This window comes from Vitis riparia, chromosome 8 (assembly GCF_004353265.1).
Source record: "Vitis riparia cultivar Riparia Gloire de Montpellier isolate 1030 chromosome 8, EGFV_Vit.rip_1.0, whole genome shotgun sequence".
Classification (NCBI taxonomy): Eukaryota; Viridiplantae; Streptophyta; class Magnoliopsida; order Vitales; family Vitaceae; genus Vitis; species Vitis riparia.
Genome location: NC_048438.1, coordinates 4,010,676 through 4,037,309, shown reverse-complemented (window position 1 = coordinate 4,037,309; position 26,634 = coordinate 4,010,676). Strand labels below are relative to the sequence as shown.

The 26,634-nt window shown below is 37.4% G+C and overlaps 1 protein-coding gene across 5 annotated transcripts in view; it reads right to left on the bottom strand.

The window, feature by feature from the left end:
- LOC117920233 (ubiquitin carboxyl-terminal hydrolase 12) overlaps positions 1 to 26,634 on the bottom strand; it is a 38,584-nt gene that overhangs the window by 1,888 nt on the left and 10,062 nt on the right. For 3 of the 5 annotated variants that reach the window (XM_034837644.1, XM_034837645.1, XM_034837646.1), the window contains exons 10-27: positions 26,309 to 26,418; positions 22,302 to 22,376; positions 20,545 to 20,863; positions 20,363 to 20,443; positions 20,131 to 20,250; positions 14,712 to 14,834; positions 6,209 to 6,286; positions 5,938 to 6,026; positions 5,746 to 5,854; positions 5,556 to 5,624; positions 5,362 to 5,472; positions 2,225 to 2,280; positions 1,953 to 2,130; positions 1,725 to 1,826; positions 1,553 to 1,624; positions 1,066 to 1,131; positions 716 to 781; positions 17 to 103 (exon numbers count right to left, since the gene is read on the bottom strand). In XM_034837644.1, coding sequence (XP_034693535.1) covers positions 17 to 103; positions 716 to 781; positions 1,066 to 1,131; positions 1,553 to 1,624; positions 1,725 to 1,826; positions 1,953 to 2,130; positions 2,225 to 2,280; positions 5,362 to 5,472; positions 5,556 to 5,624; positions 5,746 to 5,854; positions 5,938 to 6,026; positions 6,209 to 6,286; positions 14,712 to 14,834; positions 20,131 to 20,250; positions 20,363 to 20,443; positions 20,545 to 20,863; positions 22,302 to 22,376; positions 26,309 to 26,418 — 1,911 coding nt within the window. The remainder of the gene's footprint in view (positions 1 to 16; positions 104 to 715; positions 782 to 1,065; positions 1,132 to 1,552; positions 1,625 to 1,724; positions 1,827 to 1,952; positions 2,131 to 2,224; positions 2,281 to 5,361; positions 5,473 to 5,555; positions 5,625 to 5,745; positions 5,855 to 5,937; positions 6,027 to 6,208; positions 6,287 to 14,711; positions 14,835 to 20,130; positions 20,251 to 20,362; positions 20,444 to 20,544; positions 20,864 to 22,301; positions 22,377 to 26,308; positions 26,419 to 26,634) is intronic. The other 2 variants (XM_034837648.1, XM_034837649.1) reach the window with 1 other exon arrangement.

The following is a 26,634-nucleotide window of genomic DNA, read 5'->3' as shown; positions in this document are numbered from 1 at the left end:
TATATATATTCAATACCATCTGATTCTGTACAGTCTCCTTTGTGAAGTGGTAAACATGAATCAAGCGATCATGGGGACCAAGATTCTTCTCTTCTTCTGGAATCTGAGATGATTAAAAAAGTTCAAGATAAGATTAGCCAACATGAGAACACCAGTAAAGATATTTGTGTACATCGATCTAAAGTTCAATGATCAAACCGATCCTCTCAACGGTTAAATACATTATAGTTCCTGACAGAAGCCAACCCTTTTCTCCTAAAATATGATCTTTTAATCCCATCCCTTCTCTAATCATTGTTTCTAACTTCAACTAATTTCTTCCACTTTTTCTGCATTTCCATTTATTACTCCTTTACCTAACCTTCCTTCTTTACCTACCATTTTTTTTTCTATTTTTTTTGCCTTCTACCCAAATTAATGGCTAAGAAGATCTACTTTTTATCATAAGTTATAGTTATGCCAGTTAACATTGTGTAAAATTAGGCCTGTTTGTTTCAGCATTTTCCTTGTTTATATCACATTTTATATTGCACAAAAGTATAGACTTGGCACTTTCAAGGTCCTATTTTATTCAATCAGATAGTTGTTCATAGAATAAAGTTCTGGAAATATAGCATAAAAATAGTTGGACACAAAAGACATGTAAAAAGGGCTACTGCTCAATATTCACCAAGCTGTTTAATGGAAGAAAACATATGGGCAGAAAGACACTTGCCTCCTCTGCACGGAGTGTCCAGTATTGGTCATTTATATTCTCGATTTTTTCACTGGGTGGAAAGATCTGCAAGGCAATATCACAGCATAATGAGCTATATAAACAAGTAGAAAAGAAGAGGTTGAAAGAAGAATATATAAAATTTTATCCAAATTATTGAACATGAAGGAAGTTCATTCCAAATCAGATGCACATGGATCATATGGCAAAGATGCAGGAAGCAACATTCAGGAGAAGGGTCACTGAGTAATCAACTCCACAAAGAGTGACAAGTCAAAAGAGTCTGTGTTTAGCAGAAAAAGAACACTATTATATTGGTAGAACTTCAAGTTCAATCATAAAGCCATTACCTTATAAATCTTGTGATAGAAAACTTCAAGCAGTCTAAGTTCTGCATTTGGATGAGACAACTCAACCTGTTCCATAATGCACACCAGACAGGAGTAAGTTTTTAACCACAACAACTACTGAAAAATTGTTCTTGGACCTATGAACATGCACAAGAGAATTATAAAAAATTTGCCTAAGGCCATGCTTCTTCGAAAGCTCATTCACAAAAATATAACTGTACAACATAATAACCAACAGAAACAAGTATACTGATAGATGTGTTCCCCTAAATGCTGGATGGAAGAGTTGAAAATGACTTTCATGAGAATGCTTGAGGAAAAATTTTCCCCTCCATCAACACAGAAAGTTAGTCCAAAGAAAGGACCTCTTTTTTTTCTTCCCCACTAGAAAATGGTATCTAACAAACAGAGCTTAAAGAGAACCTTAGTAATTCATAACAACACAAAAACTATCCTTTTGAAACTTTTCCCAGAAAAACATACTTACCTTTGTCTTAAGTTCATTAATCACATCTCCAACAGTACTCTGTTTAGGCAATCTAATATTGTGAATTATCACCTGAAAATAGTCCAAATGAGATTGCACAATAGGCTTAAAAAAAACAACAATGATATATAGAAAGGTACGATGGTGGAAAATAGATAGTTCATTAACTCACATCATCCTTTGTAGCATGATGAAAAGCAACTTTCAGATTTTTCAGACCTTGCAATTCTGGAAGAGGGATGTCTAGAACTTCATAATATAAAATATCAGAACTCTGTACCGAAGGCCAAAGAAGAAGGAAGAAGTTTCTGTTACTAAAAGTTATATAAAAATATATATAAAAAAAAAACCAAACGATCATATCAAGCATCAAATTTGTCTCAGTATTTGTGAAAGCAACCTGATTGTAATGCACAAGCATGTCTGACAAATGCTCTACACCTCGATATTTAATTGGTTGGGGCTTAGGTTGCTGGGAATAGCAGTTGTGAGATGTAAGTCTGATTTTGGATGGATCATCCAAACCAAGTCTACGAGCCACTCTTTCCACAACATCATCATAATTGTGTAGCTTTGACCTTGAATAATATAAATGAAAGAGGGTTACAGACATCAAATAAAAACAACAGATTCTCATCATGTCAGAACCACTGATTAGATGGATGTACTTACAACTCTAGACAGAAATCATCCTCCTTAGGTCTCTCCAAAGCTCGAAAATGCACAACCTAAAAGGCACCAAATCATACAAATAACTAGCCTGAGATTAGAGAAGTCAAAAGAAAAGATTCACTAGAATTTGAAAACAAAATGAGAAAACATAAATAGAATCTTGGAGTACTAAGAATTGGGTATTGAAGTCCAACATCTACACTGATCATGATAAAATAACAACACTAACGACCATGAATTTTTATTTTTATTTTTGACAAGTAAAATATCATTTGTATAAACAGCATATATAGAGGCGCATAACATATACAAAATGCATACAAATATGCAAAAAAAGGCCAAAAAACAAGGCAAGGTCTAAAATTATGCAAAAAAAGGCCAAAAAAACAAGACGGGAACACAAGAAACGGCAAGCACACCTTACTTAGAGCCAAGACACTTCACAAAGTCCAACATGGATGAGGAGTGATCTCCTATAGACACCCTAACCCATTCCAACAAATGGTACATGAATGACTATTTAAGAGCTTGGACACCTACTCCAATATTCTCAAATGCTCTCCCTCCATAATGTCCAAGCCTTTTTTCTCTTCCTTCTGACAAAAGACCCATGATAACTAAAAAGGGCACCTCTCACCAAAGAATACATCACCCATTGAACAACAAAAGGGGCATAGATCAACTCCCACAAAATAGTTGTTACTCTTCATGTTCAACCAAACCAAATAATCTTCCATCTCCCTCCTAATAATTTGCTCAAGAAGTCTCTGAAAGAAAACTTCCACCTCCTCTAACCATCAATCATCAAATAGCCTTATAAACCTAAGGTTCAAACTGCCCCCCTCCCACACCTCAGCTGCCCATTCAAGAAAGAACCGGACCAGACAATTGCCCTCTTGAGTAATAGGAAGCAGGCTAGTCCCCGAAAATGCTCATTCCTTTGTCGTTGGGGATAAAAATCTCACTTCTAACTCATTCCTTCGATCGAGCGTTCTTCGGACGTCGATCAATCTCTCATTCAATCACAGGTCGCGCTCTGTCATTGTCTGATTTTTTATCCATACAAACTATAGATCAATTAATCAAATGCAGCTTACTCTTTGAGGCCCCTCCCAAACAAAGGAAATCTAATAAAGATGAATCTCTAAGATATATATATATATATATATATATATATATATATCAAGAAAGCGACTTTTGTATTAGTTGCATTGAAAGCAAGATTAATATTACTTGGAATTAAATTAGAATTAGTATTAGTTGAAATCAAATTAGAATTAATATTAATTGGAATTAAACAATGATTAGTATTTGTTAGTCAAATTAGGATTAGCTAGTTACGTTATAAGACAATAAGAATTAGAGTCACAATAGGTTATTAAAATTCTAGTAGACTTTGGATTTCTTAGAGAAGCCTATAGATAAGGATAATCGATGTAAATCAAAGAAACGAATTGATTGATATACTTTTCTTTATTTTTTTCATAAGTAATGAATTGATTGATATTAATAATATCATGTTTTTTCATTGCAAGTATTGCAATCCTCAATGGTGAGACTCTATTGATTTTTCTTCTAAGTGAAACTCCTAGAAGACCTTAGTGAGACTCTAAGGTGTCTATTTTTTCTTCATCATTTCTTCTCTCTCTATTATTTATATTTTATTTTTCTCTACCATAAGCTTTATTCCTTGATCCTCTCCTTATACTCTAAAATAAAAATCCTAGCCCACCTACTTTTGAGTGTAGGCAACCATCCTTGGGTTGTCCTACATCAAAATTCCTTTGTATCTTTTCCAAACTATCACTCACCATTTTTGGGGATGACAAAAAGTATTTTTTATTAGTGTTAGCCTTTCTCTTTTTGATAAGTATTGTCTCTTTCACATAGTCAGTCTTCTCTAGAATCTTCCCTCCACCCCATCCCAATCCTAAGAATGCCTGCAAGGTGCTTCCAATGGGAGGCCTAGATAAGTGGTGGGGAGATTACCCACTATACATCCCATAACTCTAACCAACTCCTCTATATTAGGGGTCCCTCCAACTAGAATTAGTTCACTTTTGTCCGAATTGATTTTTAATTTGGATACAACCTCAAACCATATGGACGCCCAAAGCAAAGCTAATCTTAGCAGGATGGGAGAAAATAAACATCTAAACTACACTCTTCCTTGATGGATTAAAAAAGTTGCCTAATGTTGGAGTTTTTCATTTTACAAGAAACAAAAAAATTATTAAATTCTCCCTATTCTTATGCGCTAAAAAAATCATCAATTCCTCTTTTATAATGCTGAAACCAAGTAGTGCTCCGCTCTGCAGGACCAAGGAAAAGAAGAGACCAAGGACTATCTAACAGATAAGCCCTAAACCTAACCCTGGGACCCTTCCAGAATATAAGTGCCTACAAGGAATCACCAAGAGATCCCCAACCATGAATGTGATCAGAAAACCTCTCAAGTCCTTGCTCACCTCTTAGCAAGGAAATCCACCTTCATTCCACCAGAGCACAAAAATCCCATCCCCCACCCAACATGCCCCACACCCCACCAAGATAATAACCACAGCAAAACCTCCATCTATCACGGTATTTTTTTTGTCCTTGGTATCAAGCTATGACAATCTCTTCTTTATCCAAAAAAATAAAAAATAAAATTTCAGACCAAAGTGTAAACATTAGCTTTCTGAGATATGATTTTGTTTATATTAGTGGGTGACCGATATAAAAGTTAGCTCAGTCCAGAGTTTTGCATTTTTTTTTTAAAGGATATATCGGATTCTTAACCCTATATTTTAAACATCATTCTTTGAGTTTCCTAACATGATGTAAGATAAATAGATGTTCCACCCAAAACACAGGTATGATAAATTTGTACAATTCGACATGGCAGCATGTGCGACACATAGCAAGTACACTTTTTCACGTTTTGCTGTCATCATTATCTCATAAATTTTAAAAGATTTCAAACTAAAATTTCCATCCTTCCTGGAATTATGTCAACTTCAAAATCAAAAGAGAATAGATCCACAAGAATTAGAACTTCACAGTAGCAATCCTTTGAAACTGCACTTAATTATCTTACAGACCAAAAACCTTAGTGAACCTTAAGCAATATTTACTAAAGTTTCACTATATTGTACCTGACGATTTTGCACATATTCCAAAAATGAAGTGACATCAGAATACCGGCATTGTTCTTCACTTTCAGGAGGAGCAGATTTCTGGAAGCAAATGATGTCCCCATCTTCAATCTGCAAACAAGGAAACAAAAATATATTAACAACTACAGTGAATGTCACTTTACAAAAAACTAGCTAGCAAAAAAGCAAGGTACCTGGCTAAATCGAAATGATGTCCTCTTAGCGAGGTGTTCACACATGACACAAGGCTCAAATTTTATTTCCTAAACCATGGATAACAACCAATCAGATATTTTTTACTAATGTAACTACACATAAGGCATAGAATAGTCAAATAAGAATGATAAAAGCACAGATGATCCAAAAACTCGACAGGAAAAGAACCTCATAGAGTTCAATCTCTTCATCAGGAGCAAATCCAGCCATTTCATTTAGTTTTGTTAGAATCTCTATTGGTTTACCAGAACTCTTCACAAAAAGTCTACCAACATATCTGGAAAATGGGAGAAATTTACGTCAAAGAGTGAGAAGAAAGAGCATAGAGTAAATAGTGTTAAGGGAATAAATTAATAGTACCGGAGCTCTTCTTTCTCAGGGTCATAAAGCTTGAAGAAAAGCAGAATATCTTCTTTAGTTTTTTCAGGTGGAGGAATAGGACGCAGATCCTGAGGTATTATATGGAGTTAACTTTAGCGCAGGAAAATATCTTGCCAGAAAAGGACATTGTACATAGAAATTATTAATTCCAAGCAACAATTATGCACCAGTCCTGAATAGCCGAAAAATAACTCAAACACTGATTAAATGTTCTTAAGGATAAAATCCGGATTATGCAGTGAAGATATACCGGCCCAAGTTCAACTTCCAAAAACAACTTTAGGTCTGCATTGTTCACTTTAGTTGATACCTCCCTCAACTGCCCAACCTACAAAACAGAAATATTATTAAATTGAGAATGAATTTGTTACAAATTCTAGACACGCTTAATTGTAATTAGTGTGTCAGAATCTAACAACAATTCCCACAATATTCAAAACAAATATGAAAAGCAGGATTATGAACTGGATCTTGCAGACAAAACATTGTTAGGAATTTTTTTTTTTTTTCTGATATGTAAATGCACAGAAAAAAAATATATATATATATATATAAAGGGAGAAAAGGGAACCTGAAGGCTGGCCCAAAGCATACGGTGGCTATACAAGAGGCGACAAAAGGCAAGAATAAAAAGAAGAGAGGATACAAAAAATCTCACCAGCCCTCATCTAGAACCCAACCAATTAAAAAAGTTGAATTGTTAGGAAAATAAATCAAAAGATCCAAAAAAAAAAAAAGAATTAAGAGAATGGAAAAAATAGAAAAACCCATTCAAAAAAATATATATATACACATTCAAAGGCAAATAAAGCCCTTGGTAAAATTTCATAACACACATGAATCAGCTTGGAAGGACATCCAACAGAAAAAATACACATTCAAAGGCAAATAAAGCGCTTTGGTAAATTTCTTAACACCTCAACGGACCCTAACATATGAAAATATCACTATGTTGGCTTATTGTATCTGTCACTTAAGGGAACAAATATATCCACAATCCAAGAAACTTTCTTATGGCAAACTTGGCCTAACCTTGATTCCAATTTCAAACTCTGCTAAAATTGTTGGAACTGAATCAAGAATCTGATACAGTAATGAGATGAAAGGGGGGAAGTGCTGGTTTGGAATAGAGTCCAAATCCTTCAAAATCTCAGTAGAGGTTCAAGAAGAGGGTGGGAGGTAGAGTTCTAAAAAGAGGCTGTGGTTTCTCTAGTTGGATAAAGTAAGGGAGAAGAGTCTATCCCTTTTGCTGGAGGGTGTGGAGGCATGCTCCTTTGGAAAGGGGGAGAAGCCTTGTCAGAATGTATAGAAGGAGACGGGCAAGTGGTACAAGACGGAACTTCGTAGCAATGGAGCAGGAGGGTTTATTCCGTGCTCAAGTTGCTCTGTGGAAGAAAACTGGTTTACTCTGGTGGTCCGGGAAGGTAGGGGGTTAGTTGGGGTCTGATGCGGATGGTAGTGTAGTAGCACAATTAAATGGGAAATCTTTAGCAGTGGTTCTAAGAAAGCCCAGAGTGTAACTATGCGATGTTGTGTAGCTGGAGTTAAGAGAAAGAGGAAGTTGGCAACAAGATCAAGGTTGTGAAGAGAAGATGTTTCATGGGGAAATGGGGGAAGACTTCAGACTATGTCCCAAATATAATGATGCTTAAGAGATGGGCTATGTGTAATTGGAACTTAGAAAGGGACTTACAGGTGGTTAAGTTGAGGAAAGCTTTTCTTTTGTTTGAATTTCAATCAATGCATGAATAAAGTCTGGGTGAGAGTAGTTGGATTACCAGTGCACTTCTGAGGTTGGAATTTTTTTAAAAAGGCTGGGGGACTCTTGCAGAGGGCTTATTGCTGCTGTCCTGCAGAACAGCGAAATTTTCAATGGGATAAAAACAAATGGGAGAAAGGTGTCAGGATCAGTGCAGGTGGCAATGGACCACAGGAATTTGTATATTCAATTATGGTGGGAGGTGCTGCCATGGGTCCGGCAGGTCATTTCAGATTCCGGGAGCAGAGAGCCATAGGTTAGGGAAAGAGTTGTTAGTACACGCACCAATAGAAGAGCAAGGGAGTTGAGTTATCTTGCTAAAAGTAGGGGTGGAGAACGTGTCATTTTCTCATGCTAAGTATTTTGAGAAAGGTATGGTTGTTGGTAAAAGGGGAGATATGGGCCAACAGGGTGGGACCCACTTGGAAAAGGTGGCATATTTGGAGAGCAATGGTGATGGTGCAAAGAAGTTGGGCTTAGTTTATAATGTGGCCAATGGGTTCGATGAGCTGATCCTAGAGGTCCAAGTGGTCAGATCAACTCCAATGGGTTAGTGGATGCAGGCCTGGAGATCATGTCATTACATCCAAAAAGACCTCGTCCAGCTTGGATCGGGCTATGGCTGGTGGTGAAGGGCCCATTCCTCAAAGGCCTCATCTGAAGGCAAGGGCTTTGGGCTGGGAGCATCTAGAGATTTCTATGGCAAGCCAAAGGATGTTTGTAGTCCTGGTCTTCTCTGCGATGAGCCAAACGAGGGTGCTTTGCAATGTAGGATCATTGCAATGGTGAGCACTGTGTTGAGAACGATGACGGCAATGGAGTTTCACCGCCGCTATTCCAATGATTTTCCATGTAGGTTCTCTTCCTTTGGATTTCACTAGCGAGTGGGACCAAGAGCAGTTGAAGAAAGTTTATGAAGAGCTCTTTGTTCCCTTAAGGTATGAGGAAGGGGACCCTTTAAAAATGGCTCTTCAATATGGAAGCTTAGTTGAGGGAAGGCCAATGGATACAATGGGGAGGTACTGCAAACCTTGAGATGGGGACAAATATTTCTGTTGAATGGTCAAAGAACAAGATAGTTGTGTTCATTGGGTTCGTGGATTCGCCAGCTGACGGGTTTGAAAAGAAAATTTTGGCCTTGTTGAGGAAAATGGAGGCTAGGAAGAAGAAAGGGTTTGTCTATGAAAAGAGTAGAAAGACAAATTCTTTATCCATAACTGAGATTGAGCTTCAGAATCTAGAATTCTTAGTGAAGTATGATGGCACAGCAGGAAAAGTGGAGAATGGGTGGGAGATATCAATCTTTCCTTCAAAATTAAAATTTTGTCATGGAATGATAGAGGGGTTAATGCCAGAGAAAAGCGGAAGGTTGTTAAGTCCTTAATTAGGTTGCAAAAGGATGATGTGGTCTATTTGCAAGAGACTAAGGTGCAAGAGATGTCGAGGCATTTAGTAAGAAGTCTTGGTGTGGGAATATTTCTAGAGCCGAGAGTAACAGAAGAAATGGGTCAACCGGTGGCTTAGTGGTTTTTTAAAAATAAAGAGTGTTGGAATTATTAGAGATGGCATGTTATTTTAAGAATTGTTAGGATGGTTTTACCTAGGTGTTTACAAGGGTGTACAGACCTATTCTTACGGAGGAGCAGGATGATATTTGGGCAGAATTTGGGGACATAAGCGGTTTGTTAATGACACACTGATTTTTTGTGAGGCTCACAAGGACCAAATGATGTATCGTACCTAGATTTTGATAGGTTTGAAGCAATATTTGGGACAAAGATCAACCTAGAAAAAAGTGAGTTGATCCTAGTTGAGAGTTTCTTCAATGTAGAGTTAGTGGATATTTTGGAGTGTAGGGTGGGGTCACTTCCTTTCAAGTATCTCAATCTCCTTTTGGGTACAACCTTTTGATCGACTACATCTTGGGACATTGTAGAGAAGAGGTTGCAGAGAAGGCTTCCAAGGTGGAAGAGACAATATCTGTCAAAAGGAGTGATTTACTCTAATTAAAAGCACCTTGTCTAGCCTTTCCATTCATTTCATGTCCCTTTTTGTCATTCCGAGAAGGGTGAGTTGTAGACTTGAAAAAATTCAAAGGGATTTTCTTTAGGGAGGGAAAACTCTTGCCAAGAAAAAACCTCACTTAGTTAATTGGGTAAAAGTTTGTCTACCAAACAAGGGAGGAGGGTTGGGTCTCTAAAATCTTTCTATCTTGAACAAGGCCCTCCAAGGCAAATAGCTTTGGAGGTTCATGTCAGAAAGGGGACCTTGTGGAAGCAGGTTATTATAGGTAAGTTTAGGGAAGAAGGGGATAGGTGCTCTTTGGAGATAAGCAAGGGGTGTGGAAGGCTATAAGTAGAGGGTGGAGTGCTTTCAAAAATAAGATCTCTTTTATAATGGACGATGGAAGAAGGGTAAGATTTTGGAAGGACATTTGGTGCAGGAACTCTCCTTTCAGGATGTCTTTCCCATCTTTCTTTTCTACAACTACATCAAAGGATGCTTAGGTATTTGATGTATGGCAGCAAGCTAATGATGAGAGGGCATTGGAATCCATGTTTATCAAGAAATCTCAAAGATTGGGAGTTGGTTTGTATTAGATCATTCTTTTTTTTTTCTTTTTTTTCGATAGGTAAAAGAGGAGAAATTGTCTTGAAAAGAGATGCTAAAGTAGCGACTCAAAAATATACAGCATAGGAACACCCCCCTACCCAACTGGGACAAAAAAGTGGAGGGGCCAAAAAAAAAACCACCTTCAGCAAGAACCAACCCAATCAATGAAGCCTACTAAAGACGGAGGACCATCGTTTATGAACAATTCCGTCTCCGACCAAAGAAAATAAATAAACGAACTCTTAAGTCTTTGAATAGACAGCACATCATCTTCAAATGCAATTTTGTTCATTGCCTTCCAAACTGTCCAAAAAATACATAGGATTTGTTGTCCAAACTTCCTTTCTCTTTTTTCCAACAAAAGACCCGTTCCAACCCAAGAGTGTCATTTTAAAAGAGGCTGGCAGCACCCACTGCACCCCGAAGAAGTGAAAAATAACACCCAAAGTGTCCTTGTCTTGGCATAGTGAAGAAGAATACGATCTATCGATTCCTCATACATTTGACAAAGCTAGCATCTATATGCTAAAGGTCATCCTCTTTTTTGAAGTTGGTCCAAAGTAAGGGTCTTCCCCCAAGTTGCTTCCTACCCAAAAAAACTCACTTGGGCTGCACACATGATTTCCAAATGACATTTAATGGGAAAGAGGCTGATGGTCCAGATTCTAGGTCTTTGTAGAGAGACTTAACTGAGAACTTCCCACATTTAGTCTCTATCCAAAGCACACTATCTTCCACACCCCGCTGAACACTCTTCTCATTAAGACCCAATAAAAAACTGTGCACCTTATCCATCTCCCAATCATTGAAAAGCCCTACAGAAATACGGGCTCCAACTCCCCCCTCCCTCAGCGAAACTCCACACATCTTTTACCCAGGCGTCCTTGGACCTAGCTAAAGCAAACAAAGTAGGAAAAGCGTCACAAAAAGGTGAATCTCCACACCATCTATCCTTCAAAAATCTCACCCTCTAACCATTGCCCACCACAAAGGAGAGTCTACCACTTACAACATGCCACTCCCTCCTAATTGCTTTCCACAACCCCACGCTATATCCACCCCTCACTTCCTTAGAGCACCAACCCCCTTGCTCCTTCCCATACTTTCCCCTAATCACTTGATTCCACAAGGCCCCTCTGTCATTTGCAAACCTCCAACTCCACTTGCACAAAAGGCCTTATTAAGAGAAGAAGGCACTTCACCCCCAAACCCCCTTTTCTTATGTCAAAGCGCCTTAGTAAGCGCCGTATTGAATCATGCTTTTTGAGACTACAAGAAACATTAGTGAGTAGGGAAGTAGATGATAGAACAGCGTGGATGGCGACAAAGGGAGGCAACTTTTTAGTTAAATCTTTTTTATACTAAGATCGTTCCAAGGAGATTTGAGTCTTTTCTGACAGATGTTGTTTTGAATTCATAGGCTCCAACAAAAGCGAGGTGTGTCATCTAGGAAGTAGACTAGAAAGGGATTTTGACTATGGACAATACAAAGGGGCAAGGTTGGATGTTGGTGAACAGATATTTTTTGTGTAAAAGTGGGGAGAAATCTAGTTGCCACATCCTCCTTCAATATTTAAAAGCAAGATTATTGTGGCAATTGATCTTCTCCTTGTTTGGAGTTGCATGGGTCTTGCATTCCTCGATAAAGGCAACATTATTAAGTTGGCAAGGTCATTTCACTAGAAAGAAGAGAAATTAGGCATGGAAAGTTATTCTTCTACGTTTGTTTTGGATTATTTGGAAAAAGAGAAATAGAAGAGATTTGAAAATGTTAAGGTATCACATCAACAGCGTATATTTTTCTTTTATGTGTAACTATTTAAAGTGGACCAAAGGAGGCTTAAAGGTTGGGTGCATGTCCATGCTTGATTTTGTCAATTGGTTAGATTGCAAGTACTTTTTGTTTTTCTCTCGTCTTGTTCTCTGCTTTGTAGCACACTTACACACCTTGTGTACTTTATGCAGCCTTTCTTGGTGCTTTTCAATATATTGATCATTTGCCTATCAAATAAAAAAAACTCCACAACCCGAGAAAGATGTCAGGTTTACCTCACCACTTTTCTCTATTATCATCAGTCCTCATTGTCACTTTAAATTCTATCAAGTCATTCTTGTATCTACTCCAATGAATCTTGGTTACCAATAAAGACTCTGGAGAGGCACATTCTCATGGGTTCATGAAAGTGAAGGAGGCTTGTCACTTCAAAAGTGGCATATTGGAGTTAAGCTCATACAGGTCAGCCTGTTGGAACATTATTGCCAGCTATGAAGGAGAAACGGAATTTCTTGCTTACATTTAAAGAGGACTATTCAATTTTATATTCAAAATGCATGTGTTTCCTAATTCATATCATGAAACTATATATTTTAGCGAATTATTACTGAAGAGCATAACAAGAAGCATTTCCAGGTATGTTGGATTCTTGTGGATTACATTATTTGCCTGTTTCCAAGAGTTCTCCATGATATTGCATTTTCAACACAACATTTATGGTATGCTTCATTAAAAAGATACGGAAGCAATATGTACATATACAAGTTATGCACTGGTAAAATTAGCATACTGGATGAGACATGAACTTTCTGATGATTCACTCCAGAATACAAAGTAGTGTTTCATGGTAATTACAACAATCATTGCATTGTTAGCATCTAAGACACCACAGAGGTAAAGATATTTTTTATATGTATTTTTTATTTTTTTTTGTTAATTCTTACTAGGACTTGAACCTAGAACCTCCCATAAAACCACCCATTGTTTTAAAAGGCCAAAGGCGGTCTTAAGGCATTTTGCACATATGAGGCTAAGCGTAAGCCTTGAGGTAGAACAACAAGGCATAAGCCTCAACTTTAAAAAACTAAATAAATAAATAATAAAAGAAAAAATCATAAAAGTACAAATAAAATCACATGAAAATTAAATAATAAGAAATATATACGAAAAGGCAAAAGTCATGACAACCAATGAATATTGAAACTTAAACTCTTAACAAATATATACGAAAAGCTCATGAATGCCCTAAGCCCATTAAAACCTTTTGAATATTAGAGGCTTAAGCCTCAATAGCCTCAAGGCTATAAGCCTCAATCAAGTGAGACTTAAGCCTCGATTACCCTTTATGGAGGCTATAGACTCACCACTCGCCTCAAGGCATACGCCTCAATAGCCTTTTAAAACAATGAAACCACCCCAGCCCTTTACCACTTGAGCTAGGCAACAAGGGGACACCATGATGAATGTCAAGGGTTCTAGCTCAATTAGAAGAAAAGATAAATTCGCTCAAGGAGTAGGCTTATTGTAATCCTACTTCCCCAATATCTCCATAAAATTGTGGTCCCAAAGTACAGTTGTTAAGGCAAATATATTAGAGAACAAACAAAAGAAAATTTAGGTTAGGCCCACAGCAATAATTGCAAGATCAACTGTTAAATGAAGTCAAGTAGGCTTATTGTAATCCCACCTCACTGAATATATCCATCAAATAGTGGTCCAAAATTTCAGTAATTAAGGCAAATATATTAGAGAACAAACAAAAGAAAATTTAGGTTAGGGCCACAGCAATAATTGCACGATCAACTGTTAAATGAAGTCAATTAACATCACTAATCCAATACATAATAGCAAATACCCTGTTTATCAGCGCAGGAGAATTGGTCAAAGTCACTAAAACAATGTCTTAAAAAAGCAAGTCTTTGAAATAAAACAAACTTTCCCTGACAACTGGTACAAACTAGGATCAAAGCTAATAACAGTAGAATGGCTATCAACACCAGTTCACATAGAACTTATGCAAAATCTCCAGTCGTCAAAGAACACAACAATCATGGAGATCCAATCTAGAAATGTGAATATTGTTCAGAAGGATCTTGTCCTAAATAATTCTTCCTGGGATTTTCTACCACACTCTATTGTCATAAATGACTCTCAAAAAGAGAAGGAAATTAGAGTTCTTAGTCTCATCCCAAGCCAATAATAGAAATTTTATATGTTGACCATTGGACCGACCCAATAATAGAAAATTTGAGGATCCACCCTTGAGGCTTCACCTACAGAATTTTATTAAAATAAATTTTTTAAAAGGAAAAAACAGTACAACCTCCCTCACAACAGTGGTCTTATAGATGCCAATGACATGTTTTTCTCACTAAAACATTCACCAGCATTCTCTAACCCTCATCTTAGTTGTAATGACTGAATGGTTTATTTATACTATTTTTTTTTATAGGTGACTGAAGGGTTTATTTATCCTATTAGTCTATTAAAATACTAATCACTATCACAGACCTCTGCCATCATAACTACTAGAAACTATCACATGAGATATGAATGAGGCAGAGAGAGAAGAGAGAGCACATGAGAGAGACTTGGATATATACTTACAGACTGTGCTTCCTCTTGGGGTGTCAATGGTCTATTGGGACGATAAGTATGGTTTTGCCGCTTCGCCCAAATCCAAAATCGTTGATATTGGACTGGAATACCAAACTCTTTGGCCACTTCCTCCTGTGAAACACTTTATAATCAGAGCTTGAAAATTTTGGGATAAAGATGAATAAGCTTTAATAAGCTTCATTATGATACTACTGAACAGGTTAACCTTGTAACAACAATATCAAAGACCAGTGCACATTCACAAAGGGGGGGAACCGAAAATTTAAAAAAAAAAAAAAAAGAAATTTGTTCAAGTGGCATTTTCACATGCGCACACACACATATATATATACATGGAACTTCCCAAATTAGTGATGCCGAGAACTGTTTGGAAACAAAGGGTACTTAAAGAGCCAATGCTAGCATTTGTTTGTAACTATTCTTACAATCATTCACCAAATAACCAATCTTCAATGAGAAAATTGAACAATCACTATTCAGAAAAGCATGTAATATGGCTAATGGAAAAGACCGTCAAACAAGGTTATAATACAAGCACACCACAACCAAAAAAGATTTAACAAGGGCAAATAGCAATAGAAAGCATCACCAAAGATGTTGTTCCCCTAACTTGATATGGCTTAAGGTTTATGCCCTTTTAACTTAGGGTGGTCCAACATTATCAAAGAAAGTGGGATTGTTGTTGATGAATGCATGAACAGCAGTATGACTCTGAAAATCTTATCCCTTCACTCCTAAGCCTCCAACAAACAGCTAGAAGGGCCAACTATGAACAAACCAAAATCCAAGGGGCTAAAAACAAGGAAGTAGAAGCATTAAAAAGGAAAAACAAACTAGGCCTGATTTTCTGTAAGAGCTAACCAAGATTTCAAGCCATTGAAGAGAAAGAACAGTGAATCTCCCAAATCATGAGAAGAATAGGGAATAATCAATGGAAAGAGAAATCTGCAACTTTGTTCTAGGACAACAAAAGTTGACATAAAAAACTCTCAAGCAAAAGAGTGGCATGCATTCTTTAGCAACTATATTACCATGAGGAGAGTTCCCCTAATATAAGGTAAAAAGTGAAGTCAAACTTTTTTTTTTTTTTCTGTGGGCAAGGATTAAATATATTAAAAGCGCCCAATAAACGGAACACAAGAGCATACATGGTGCATAGAAATGCACCAAAAAACCAGATAAAGCTAGACAGACAAAAACAATTCCCTTTTCCTACTTAGAGCTCAACCAATCAATGAAGTCTACCATGGACATTGAGGAATCCCTTATGTAGACAAACGAATTGTTTGATTGTTTGGTCCACTTTTTCATCTCCTTCAAAATGATTCAAAAGAACCAGAAAGGAGCCACTTTCCAATCTTTCTTTCTCCTTTTCACAACAAAATATTAACGCCAACTCAAAAAAATGCTTCTTCCCAAGGAATGCATCACCAACTTTATGACAAATAGGGCATAAATGAGCTGTCACAAGATGCCCGTCAAGATGCCCAATTGGTTAGGGCAAATACCCAGATGTGTGGTAGACGCACACAGTACTAGGTTCAATTCCTGCCACTGGTTGAATGCCCTAGATTAGTAGATGTTGGTTGTGACAAGCATGGTCAACACCTAAAGGTTTAGGTCCCCATTGAGAATCCAAAAGGCTAAACCATGGACGGTTCCTTGATTATCAAACTAAATAAATAAATAAATAAAATACATAAGTTTGCTGCAAGATGATTGCTTTCATGCAATAAAGCAGTGTATAATCAATAGTTTCTTCTCCATTACATAGATAGCATATGTTTAGCTTCCCAAGATTTTTTATTACTTGATCAACTTTTTCGTTGTTATCAAAAGCTCTCTTATTTCTTTCCTTCCAAATGATCCAAAATAAACATAAAGGAGTAGTTTTCCAAGCTTTCTTACTCTTTTTCCCAACAAAAGAACCATGACAACTCAAAAGGGTCTCCTTATTGTGGAGTGCTTCAGTCACTCAATCCCAAATAATGCGTAAATTAGCTACCACAAAATGATTGATTTCGAATAATGTAGGACAATACGATCAACAAATATGATCAACGGTTTCTTCTTCTTCTTGGCTCAAATAGCATTTATTCATAATTCTCCATCCCTCCTTTTAAGCAAATCCAATGTCAATATCCTTCCCCATGTAGCTTCCCAAGCGAAAAAGCCAGCCCTCATCCATACCCAAGGATTCCAACCGCACTTATAGGATATTACTAATACCAATACATATTAATAATTGCCACATTTGAGTTCAATCAACCCATCTTATCCTTTATTTCTAAAGAATATCACTAATAACAATACATATTGTCATCAATACCCATATCTACCACTACCATAATAGCATAAAGGACTAATAAAACACTGACCCAACCTAAAGCACCTCTGATGCAGTGGTTTCTCTAAAGGATACCATATTGTTATATACAAAAAAATATTCTTACGCATGAATAACATGTTGTCAATTTAACAATATCCTATCACATATCATTAAGGAGAAAATATTGAGAATTTTTTTTTTTATAGGTAAATAGCAATAGTATAAATCGAAAGAGGATACGCCGAACACAGCATTCCCAAGTATACAGGAAGTATACAACAAAAGCCAAAAAGATCACCCTAGTTGGCAAGGGGGAGAAACAAAAAACATCACCTACCCTTACTTTGAGTCTAACCAATCAATGAAGCTAAAAAAAGACAAAAGGGGTCATATCTAGAACCACTCTTGAACAAGACCACAAAATACATACAAAAAAAATTTTCAATCTTTGGATCAATAACTCCCCACTGTCAAACGCTAACAAATTCATTTCCTTCCACACTATCCAAAATATACATAAAGGGGCCGCTAGCCAAGCCTTTTTACAGGTTTTACCCACAAAGACCAATGTCACCCAAGAAGAGTTTCCTTTAACCGAGCGGGAGGAACCCAAGACACCCCAAAGAGGGAAAAAAGTAGATGCCAAAGAACCCGCGACTTTGCACAATGAATAAGAATGTGATCAACAGTTTCTACTTCAGAGTTACAAATGAAACATCTATTTGCCAAATAGAACCCCCTCCTTTGGATCTGATCCAAAGTTACAACTTTCCCTCAAGTTGCCCCCCAAACAAATAAAGCCACCATAGGAGGCGCACAAGATCCCCAAATTATGCTGCTAGGGAACACAAGAGAGTCTTCAGGTTCCAAAATAGAATAAAGAGATCTGACCGAGAAGTTCCCACACCTCAATGTTGTCCAAATCACCCTGTCATCCACATCCCTGTACACCCTAGTTGTTTGAATCTTTTGCAAAAAACGCTCCACATAATCCAGCTCTCAATCATTAAAGGCCCTAGAAAACCGAGGGGGTCCAGCCACCCCCTTCCCCATTGGGGTTCCACATATCCACCACCCAAGCTTCCTTAGATAAAGAGAGGGCAAATAAGGAAGAGAAGGACTCACAAAGTGGCTCACCTCCACACCACTTGTCCCCCCAAAATCTCACCCTCTGACCATTACCCACTTGGAAGGCCAATCTAATACTCAAAATATCTCACTCTTTTCTTATAGCTTTCCACAACCCCACACCATACCTCTCATTTACTTCACAAGAACACCACCCCCCAACATCTTCTCCTTGACTAATGACTTGCTTCCAAAGGGCTTCTCTGTCATTGGCATACCGTCAATTCCACTTACATAGGAGGGCTTTACTCATCATAGAAAGATTCCTCACACCCAATCCTCCCTTCTTTTTCTCCACACAGACCATTTTCCACCTTACTAGATGTGGCTTCTACACAAGAACCCCACCACCCCAAAGAAAATCCCTTTAAATCTTCTCTAACCTCAACCTCACCTACCTTGGCAAACAAAAGAGAGACATGAAATAGATCGGCATGCTAGAAAGAGTGCTACGAATTAAAGTGAGTCTCCCACTCTTTGAGATATACTATCTATTCCACATGGCTAGCATTTTTCAGAATCTCTTTTCAACCCCATCTCAAACTACCACAGATTTGAAAGTGACCCCTGAAAGGAGACCCAGGTGGCGGGAAGGGAGCCCGCCAACCTTACATCCCAACTCCAAGGCCAAAGCATCAATATTTTCCACCCTCCCCACTGGAACAAGCTCAATTTTATCCAAGTTGATTCTCAAGCCCAAACTAGCCTTCAACCACATAAGAAGCCAACTTAGATAAGTCATCTGGTCCTACGACGCCTCATAAAACACCAAAGTATCATCTGCAAATAACAAATGAGAGATTTGTATTCCTACACCACTCCTACTCTAACCCACCACCCAGCCAAGTAGCCTCCACTCTTCGCCCTCTTCAAGAGACAACTAAAAACCTCATGGCATTCACAAGAAATTTCTCAAAGAGACATCCCAAGTCTCCTTAAGCACTACAAGTTTCTCTCCCAAATGTTTTCCAGCTTCCTTCTTTAATCCTAAAAAATTTGGGTGTTCTCTCAAGTCAAATAACATATAAGTAGCAAGATAGCCCCTCTCACAAGCCCCCACTCCTATGGGCTTTTCCCAAACCCTAGGAGAAAAAGCAACATATCTGCAATGCTCCTTGGACCAACTCACACAATTCCAAGCCTACAAAAGAGAGCAACCTCAACAACAATCCTTGCACAAAGGAGCAATAGAGGAAGAGAGGGTTTGACAACTCGCCACTCCTCACACAAAGAATGAAGAGATAAGAAGTAAAGTTTTAATAGGCTCTCCACGAATTGAACCAAATTAGCATTGACCTTTTTGTGAGTGACCAACCATGCAAAGGGGCAAACATTTGTGGGACTCTTCAACTCACAAAATGAACTTGGCTAATAGAACACAACAGGGACAGATTTAGAACAAGCAGAAAATGACAAGAAAAAATCACTTGTCCACATGGTCTCCACCCCTTTTGTCTGGGTTAGACGAAAAAAGAGAAGCATTTTGCAAAAGTAGAAGGAAGTGAGATCCTTAATTTCGTAGGTCTCTCAAGTTGCTATAAAAATCAAAATTCTTAGTTATGAGAGACATAGAAGAAACCTTATGCAGTTAACAATGCTACTTTCTAATATTGATTAGAGAGTATTTAAAGAGTAGAGCATGACAATATGACGTGAAGCTAAAGTCAATTCACACAAGTCCTCTAAGGGGACATTGAAGGATGCATTAGCTGTCATTCGGAGAAGAAACTACACAACCAGTAAGAGCTCTTAAAAAATCTGAAATAAGACAACAGATCGATATTATATACTCCAAAAATATGGAACTAACTTATTATGCCCTAGACAACATGAAGATCAGTAATTAAACAACCAGTACCCGAAGCTTCAATTAAAGAAACTGGCAATGATGATAACAATAGAACAAATTTAACTTTATCATATCAGAGACAAAACCGAAGTAAACTATACCTTGAAAAGGGTAAAAGGCCACTGTTTCTGAATGCGAAAACTGCGGACTTTGTCATGATCCACAAGATCAAAATATATATCCTTTCCAATTTGCTCTGCAAGGTCTTCATCCCGTGCAACCTAGATGCATTGATTGATTATTTTAGTTAAAAGATCCCCATGAGCAACAGGTTCCAGTCATTTCTAGACCTATTACCACAAAAAATGAGGGCAAGAAAGAAACACAACTTACCTTTATAATAGTAAAAAGGTGGGCTTGTGCTTTATATTTTCTCTTATCCTCCTTCTCTTCTTGTTCTTTCTTCAACCTTATCTGGAATTAGATTTTGATTGTCAGTCTGGATCCACACATGCAGACACATGGAAATTACCAAATCTCTATAGTTCAATTACAAATAAAACCAAATGTTTTACCCTAAGGTGTTCAGCAATGTCCTTCTCATCCACATTACAAATGATTTTCTCCTTGTCACTTTCACGTATATACACAAGCATGTATGCATTTGAGTATTTCGTGAATTTAAATGGAGTGTTGTTGAATCCAGGGTTTGTCTGTGGCAACTGTTTCATACAAGCAGGAGAAGGTAACCAGATCAGTACACAATTACCCAAGAATAAAGTTGACGGAGTAAAGAAACACTGGTAAAGACATGCCTCTTCCTCGCCACCATACTGTTCCTCCAATGCCCTCCTAGTATCTTCTTTGGTTACCCGCTCATCATCAAATTTGAACCTGAACAACAAATAAGAAATAAAATCAGGAAGTTCCCTCACTGTGATGACATTTGGCATCAAAAGATAAACTGATATAATTCGCAGCATCCAAAAAAGTACAAATAAGCAAACACAAAAGCTGCCTGAACATTCACAACGTTCCATAAACAAAATATGTAGGTCAATAATAAAGATAAGAACCCAGCATCAAGGATGCCCTTGAACTATAAGAGTCCCTGTTCATTGAACTTTCATTTTTCCAAAGGGTGCAAACTATAAAGATTTTTTTTTCTGACAACTTGGTAAAAGTTTCAGGTTTTTTTTAATCAGAATCAACCAATTTACCAGATAAATAGTAGAAAGCCATGCGTCAAAGCTAGAGTTTACAGGGAGAGTGCCAGAGAATAGGTAAACAAAGAACAAAGGCCCCATAAGGGCAAGAAGTGCCATCTACAACGGGAAGTATATTCAAGGGGACCAATACACCAGACGACATCAAAAAAACCAGAACATATTTCTTTCACATTCAAATGGAACCAGGAATAATGCTCGACTCTAGAGTACATCCGCTTCCCAGCTTGTATGAATCCATAAAATCTGCTCTTTATTTTTACCTCTCTAAAGGTAATAAATTCTCATTTTGCAGCCTAGATGAATTTCTTGATCCGATCAATTCTTCTCAGCACCAAAAGAACAAAGCTGTTTCTACAAATTTGTCTTACTAAGGCAGAAGATTCAAAAGAAATGTCATGGAAGTTCCATAAATGATCCTTCAAAACCGATCTCCCTTGTGGGGAAAGCATCAACCACATCCAATCATATATTCTCTGTAAAAACACCAAGGTGAGCCAGGAAATGGACCTGGACTATGCATCATGCTTGCATCCCTTGAACAGAAAAAGTAAGAATTTGGGACTCAACAACAGAGGCACTAATGTGATATATCATGGTTTAGAATATCAATCAGAAGATGACATAGGATCCTTTAATTTTTATGTTGGTGGTTTTAGAAAGTTCAAATAATTTCGGATACTAACAAATCCTGACTTCGCTCTGGAAGGCAATATTATTAGGATGTGCCTGGTGCCCAATACAGTATCAGTATAATACACGATAATCAAGTAATATTGCCCAACTCATAGGGTCTTGGGCATACTAAATACAGAGGAATCACACCACTTCAGCACCTGAGACCATTTATCATATATCACAGGCAAAATTTCTTATTCATGCTTTCACTAGGAAAGTTCAGAATTTTATTTCCCACACAATTCAAATGTTTTTTATATTAACAAATATATGAAATTTTTCAAGACAAAATTCATCAGAAAAATTAGCTCATCAAAATAACAAAGATCAAACCCAGCAACTGTGAAGGGATTTCTAGCTTCTGGATGCAAAATATGCAAATGCACACACAGTTATTAGCAAAAAATCTTATAGTATATGATGCATACCACTGATCAGAAAGGGTCGGCCTGATAAAAGCATAATAATGTCCACCATGCACACCACCGCTATGAACCAAAACACTGCAAAAAGGAAAGGAAAAAGACATGTTAATACATATGCATATCTCAGAAGCAAATGCTACCATAACACTGCATAAATTGCATCATAGACAAGGTCATCCAGACAGATCATATTTGCACTGAGTCAAAGCAAACATGAGCTCATTCACTTTTTTTTTTTTTTCTTTTTCTTTGTTTCTATCAACAGTTACATTTTTTAGTTTACAAGTAGATAAAATAATGTAGAGTCAAATGAAATGTATAGCCACAAATACAAACAAACTCTCAACAGACTAGTGTCAAGATCAATAGCAAATTTATCAAACTAACTCAAAAAAATTAAACAGTAAATCCATCAGCAAAGCAGGCACTACTAATTGACTCACACTTTGGTTGAAAGTTTCAGAAGTAAAAATAAATCCAAAACTAATCAAAACATGAAAAAAGGTGTCCCTTTGTATCTACTATGGTGTATGGCATCTTTTTTTAATATTTATAATATTTTCCTTCTTACTTATCCAAAAAAAAAAAAAAAAGAAAGAAAAAAGAAGCGGGGATAAACACCTCCTTAAACATAAGATTTATCAGGATAATATTTCAATTATGAAGCGTACAACATACATGACTAAACAGTCTAAACTAAGGTCATAGAAGAAAGGTCCATCCCCTTTTTAATCCCACCAGGACTAAATGATAAAAGAGATTTTTGGGAAACAGAAGTACAAAGCAAAATAGAAAAAAACTTTAGCTTGGTACATCATCTGCAAAGCTCTAATGAACAATCTCTGGTTCAATAGTCCTCTTATTAGCAACATATGATCAAGGTTCTTCCTGTCCAAAATGTATTGGAAGTCATGGGGAATCAAGGCTATTTTATTTGGAAATCCTCATTGATTTTTCCAATCTCATGGTATATTTGAAAAGATCCCAATTGGAGAATCTTTGGGTTGTGAGTTTGCACACTCCATTATGAAAAATTATAGTTGGCACAGTTTCCTTCTTTTTCTTCATTTTTGGTTTTTTGTTTTTTTTTTTTTTTTTTTTGATAGGCAAAAGCAGAAATATATTAGAAAAGAGCACCTTGAGGAAAACCCAATAGCATACAGGGAGTGTACAAAAGGCCCCTTAAAGCACCCACAAAAGAAGAGGAAATACAAAATCGACCCTCATCTAGCGCCTAGCCAATCAAAAAAACTAAGTAAAGGAAGAGGACCTTCATTTACAATTGACTTTGTCCACACCCAAAGATTACAAACAAAAAAATTTTCAACCTATGAACCAAAAAGTCCTCATTATCGAAAGCAATCCTGTTTCTTTCCATCCAAACCGCCCAAAAAAGGCACAACGGGGCTGCCTTCCACACCTTTCTATGTTTCTTGCCCAGCATAAAGCCCCTCCATTCAATAAGGGTATCTTTAACCGAAGATGGGAGGACCCAAAACACCCCAAAAAGGACGAACAAAAACTCCCATAAAGCTCTTGCCTTGGAGCAATGTATAAGAATATGATCAATAGACTCCTCTTCCTCACAGCACAGAAAACATCTATTAGCAAGAGCCCACCCCCTCTTTTTAAGCTGATCCATAGCAAGCACCTTACCCCAAGAAGCCTCCCAAGCGAAAAAACTCACTTTGGAAGGCACACTAGGGCTCCATATCAAGCCATGAGGGAAAAGACCAGCTCTTCTTGAAGATAGATCATTATAGAGTGAATTAACTGAAAAAATCCCATTCAAAGTCACATTCCACATCATTCTATCTTCCATAAGAGGATTAAGCCTTGCACCTTGGATTGTCAAAAGAAGCCTCTCCACCTCCTCCACCTCCCAATCATTGAAGGGCCTAGAAAATCTAGGACTCCAAACCCCTTCCACTCCCGAAGTATCCCAAAACTCCTCTACCCAAGCCTCCTTAGAGGAGGGAAAAGAATTGCATAAGGCGAAGTTCCCCCACCATATATCTTTCCGAAATTTTACCCTTCTACCACTCCCCACTGAAAAAACGACTTTATTTTGCATAAGGGCACCTTCCTTCCTTATTTCCTTCCAAAATCCTACTCCATAACTCTCCCTAACTTCTCTAGAACCCCAACCCCCTTCTTCCTCCCCGAACTTCCTACTAATGACATGCCTCCAAAAGTTCTCCCTTTCATTCGCAAAACGCCAATTCCACTTGCAAAGAAGGGCCCTATTAAGGATGGATAGGCGTCTAACTCCCTAGCCCCCCTTCCTTTTGTCCATGCAAACGGTATCCCAATTAACTAAGTGAGGCTTCCTCTCCAAAGCACCCCCTCCCCACAAGAAATCCCTTTGAATTTTCTCCAACCTTAGACTAACCACTTTTGGCATTCGAAGTAAAGACATCAAGTATATGGGCATACTTGACAATGTACTCCGAATTAGAGTGATTCTCCCTCCTTTGGAAATAAATTGCCTCTTCCACAAGGCCAGCCGTTTCCGAAATCTCTCTTCTACCCCATCCCAAACAGCCACAGACTTGTGGTTCGCCCCCAAAGGGATCCCCAAATAAGAAGAAGGCAGCCTGCCCACTTTACAGCCAGCCTCGAGAGCCAAATTTTTGGTTTTTTGTTGATGCCTACTCTAAAATTCCACTCCTGAATTTCCATAGAGCTAGGGAAAGTTATCATCTCTTCACCTAGTTCAACAAACCAGCTAGCTTAACACACTGTTATTATTCAGTCAATCCTATTATCATCTTGTTCTCTCTAAGTAGAATGTTGTAGAGACAGGATAATCAAACAGGTAAACCTAAATAGTTAGGATGCCAATTAAGAAATAACGATAATAACAAATAGAGAAAACTTTACCAAAACTAAGAGCATTACATGGTTCTAATTGCTATAGGAATATCAAATGAAATAGATGTTTATAGAGAATTTTACCAAGCAAGACTTATAAACCTCGTGTTTTTCCTTAGCATACAGATTGTACTGAGTTGGACAGAAGAGGATGACTAGTAAAGGTAACCCTCAGCAGTTGTCAGTGAGATGGAATAACAACAATCATAAGATTTGTGGGCACTCAGTCCTTCACAATCCAAGGTTTCAAGATAACTATGGGCGAGCCAACATATCTACACACAAAATGTGCTTGCAGCAAAACCCAGTGTTGAAATCAGGGAACAATGAACATTTATGACTACAAGATATCCAAAAGTACCATGTTCATTAGATTTATTAACTCATCAGCAACATGGTAACCATCAATCTGATTGTCATTAGCTTCATCACAATAATAAATTGCTGGACATTATATTAAAGGTTTCTGTCCATGGATGAAATGAATGAATACCTACTAGATGAAAAATAAATTTATTTTTCTTTAGGTCTGGTTAAAGTAAATTTATGAGATGACTAAGGACAACCATGCCTTGTGGTAAAAAACATTGGTAGTCTTAACTGAAGTCCATAAAATGAGCTTTGTGAAATTAGGATGTTGACATGGGTGTATGTACAGACAAGATAGAATAGAACTAGAACAAATGCACTCATGCAATATTAGAGAAAGTGCCAAACAAGAGAAAACTGCGCAAGAAGATCTAGTTCCATGCAAAAAATTAAGGATCACACATTGGGAGAAGTTGAGCACTTTAGAATGACAAGAGGAAAGTTTAAAGAGACAGAAAGGCAAAGCAATGGGGAAAGACAAGATGACCTGCAGTGTTTAACAGAAGAAATGCCTTTGATTGAGCAAAATGACAAAAGAAAGCAACAGCAAATAATTGGGATAAAGCAAAGTTGAGTTATGGTGGTAATGGTAATAACAACAGTGATAAAAGAAGTAGCAGCAGCAATATACAGTAGCAGTCAGGCAGCAGCAATGATAATGGTAGTGGCAGTAGTAAAAAGAATTATTTATACATTCATAATAAAACCAAGTACAACCAAGATACAAGAATCAAAGACAGGTAGCAATAGAAAGAGAAACTTGATACCTGTGAAGTGTGTAAAGGTTGCGAACACTCCTATCTGCGTCAGGTGACAAATATTTTCCATTCTCTCTATCAAGGTCAAGTTGAAGAGGGAATTCATAACGGTCATTTATCTGCACAACAAAAGGCATTATTATTGCTAGGAAAAAGATGAAGTATACACTAATCAGAGACACATAGCACTAGAGTTTTTAGAATTTCATAAATACTATTAGTTGCTTACAGTAAGCCCATATGATTTCACCAAATGACCTCATATCTTCTATTATTTTTTTTTTTTTGATAAGTAAGCAAGATATTCATAAAAAAAGGCTAAACGCCACAAAGCA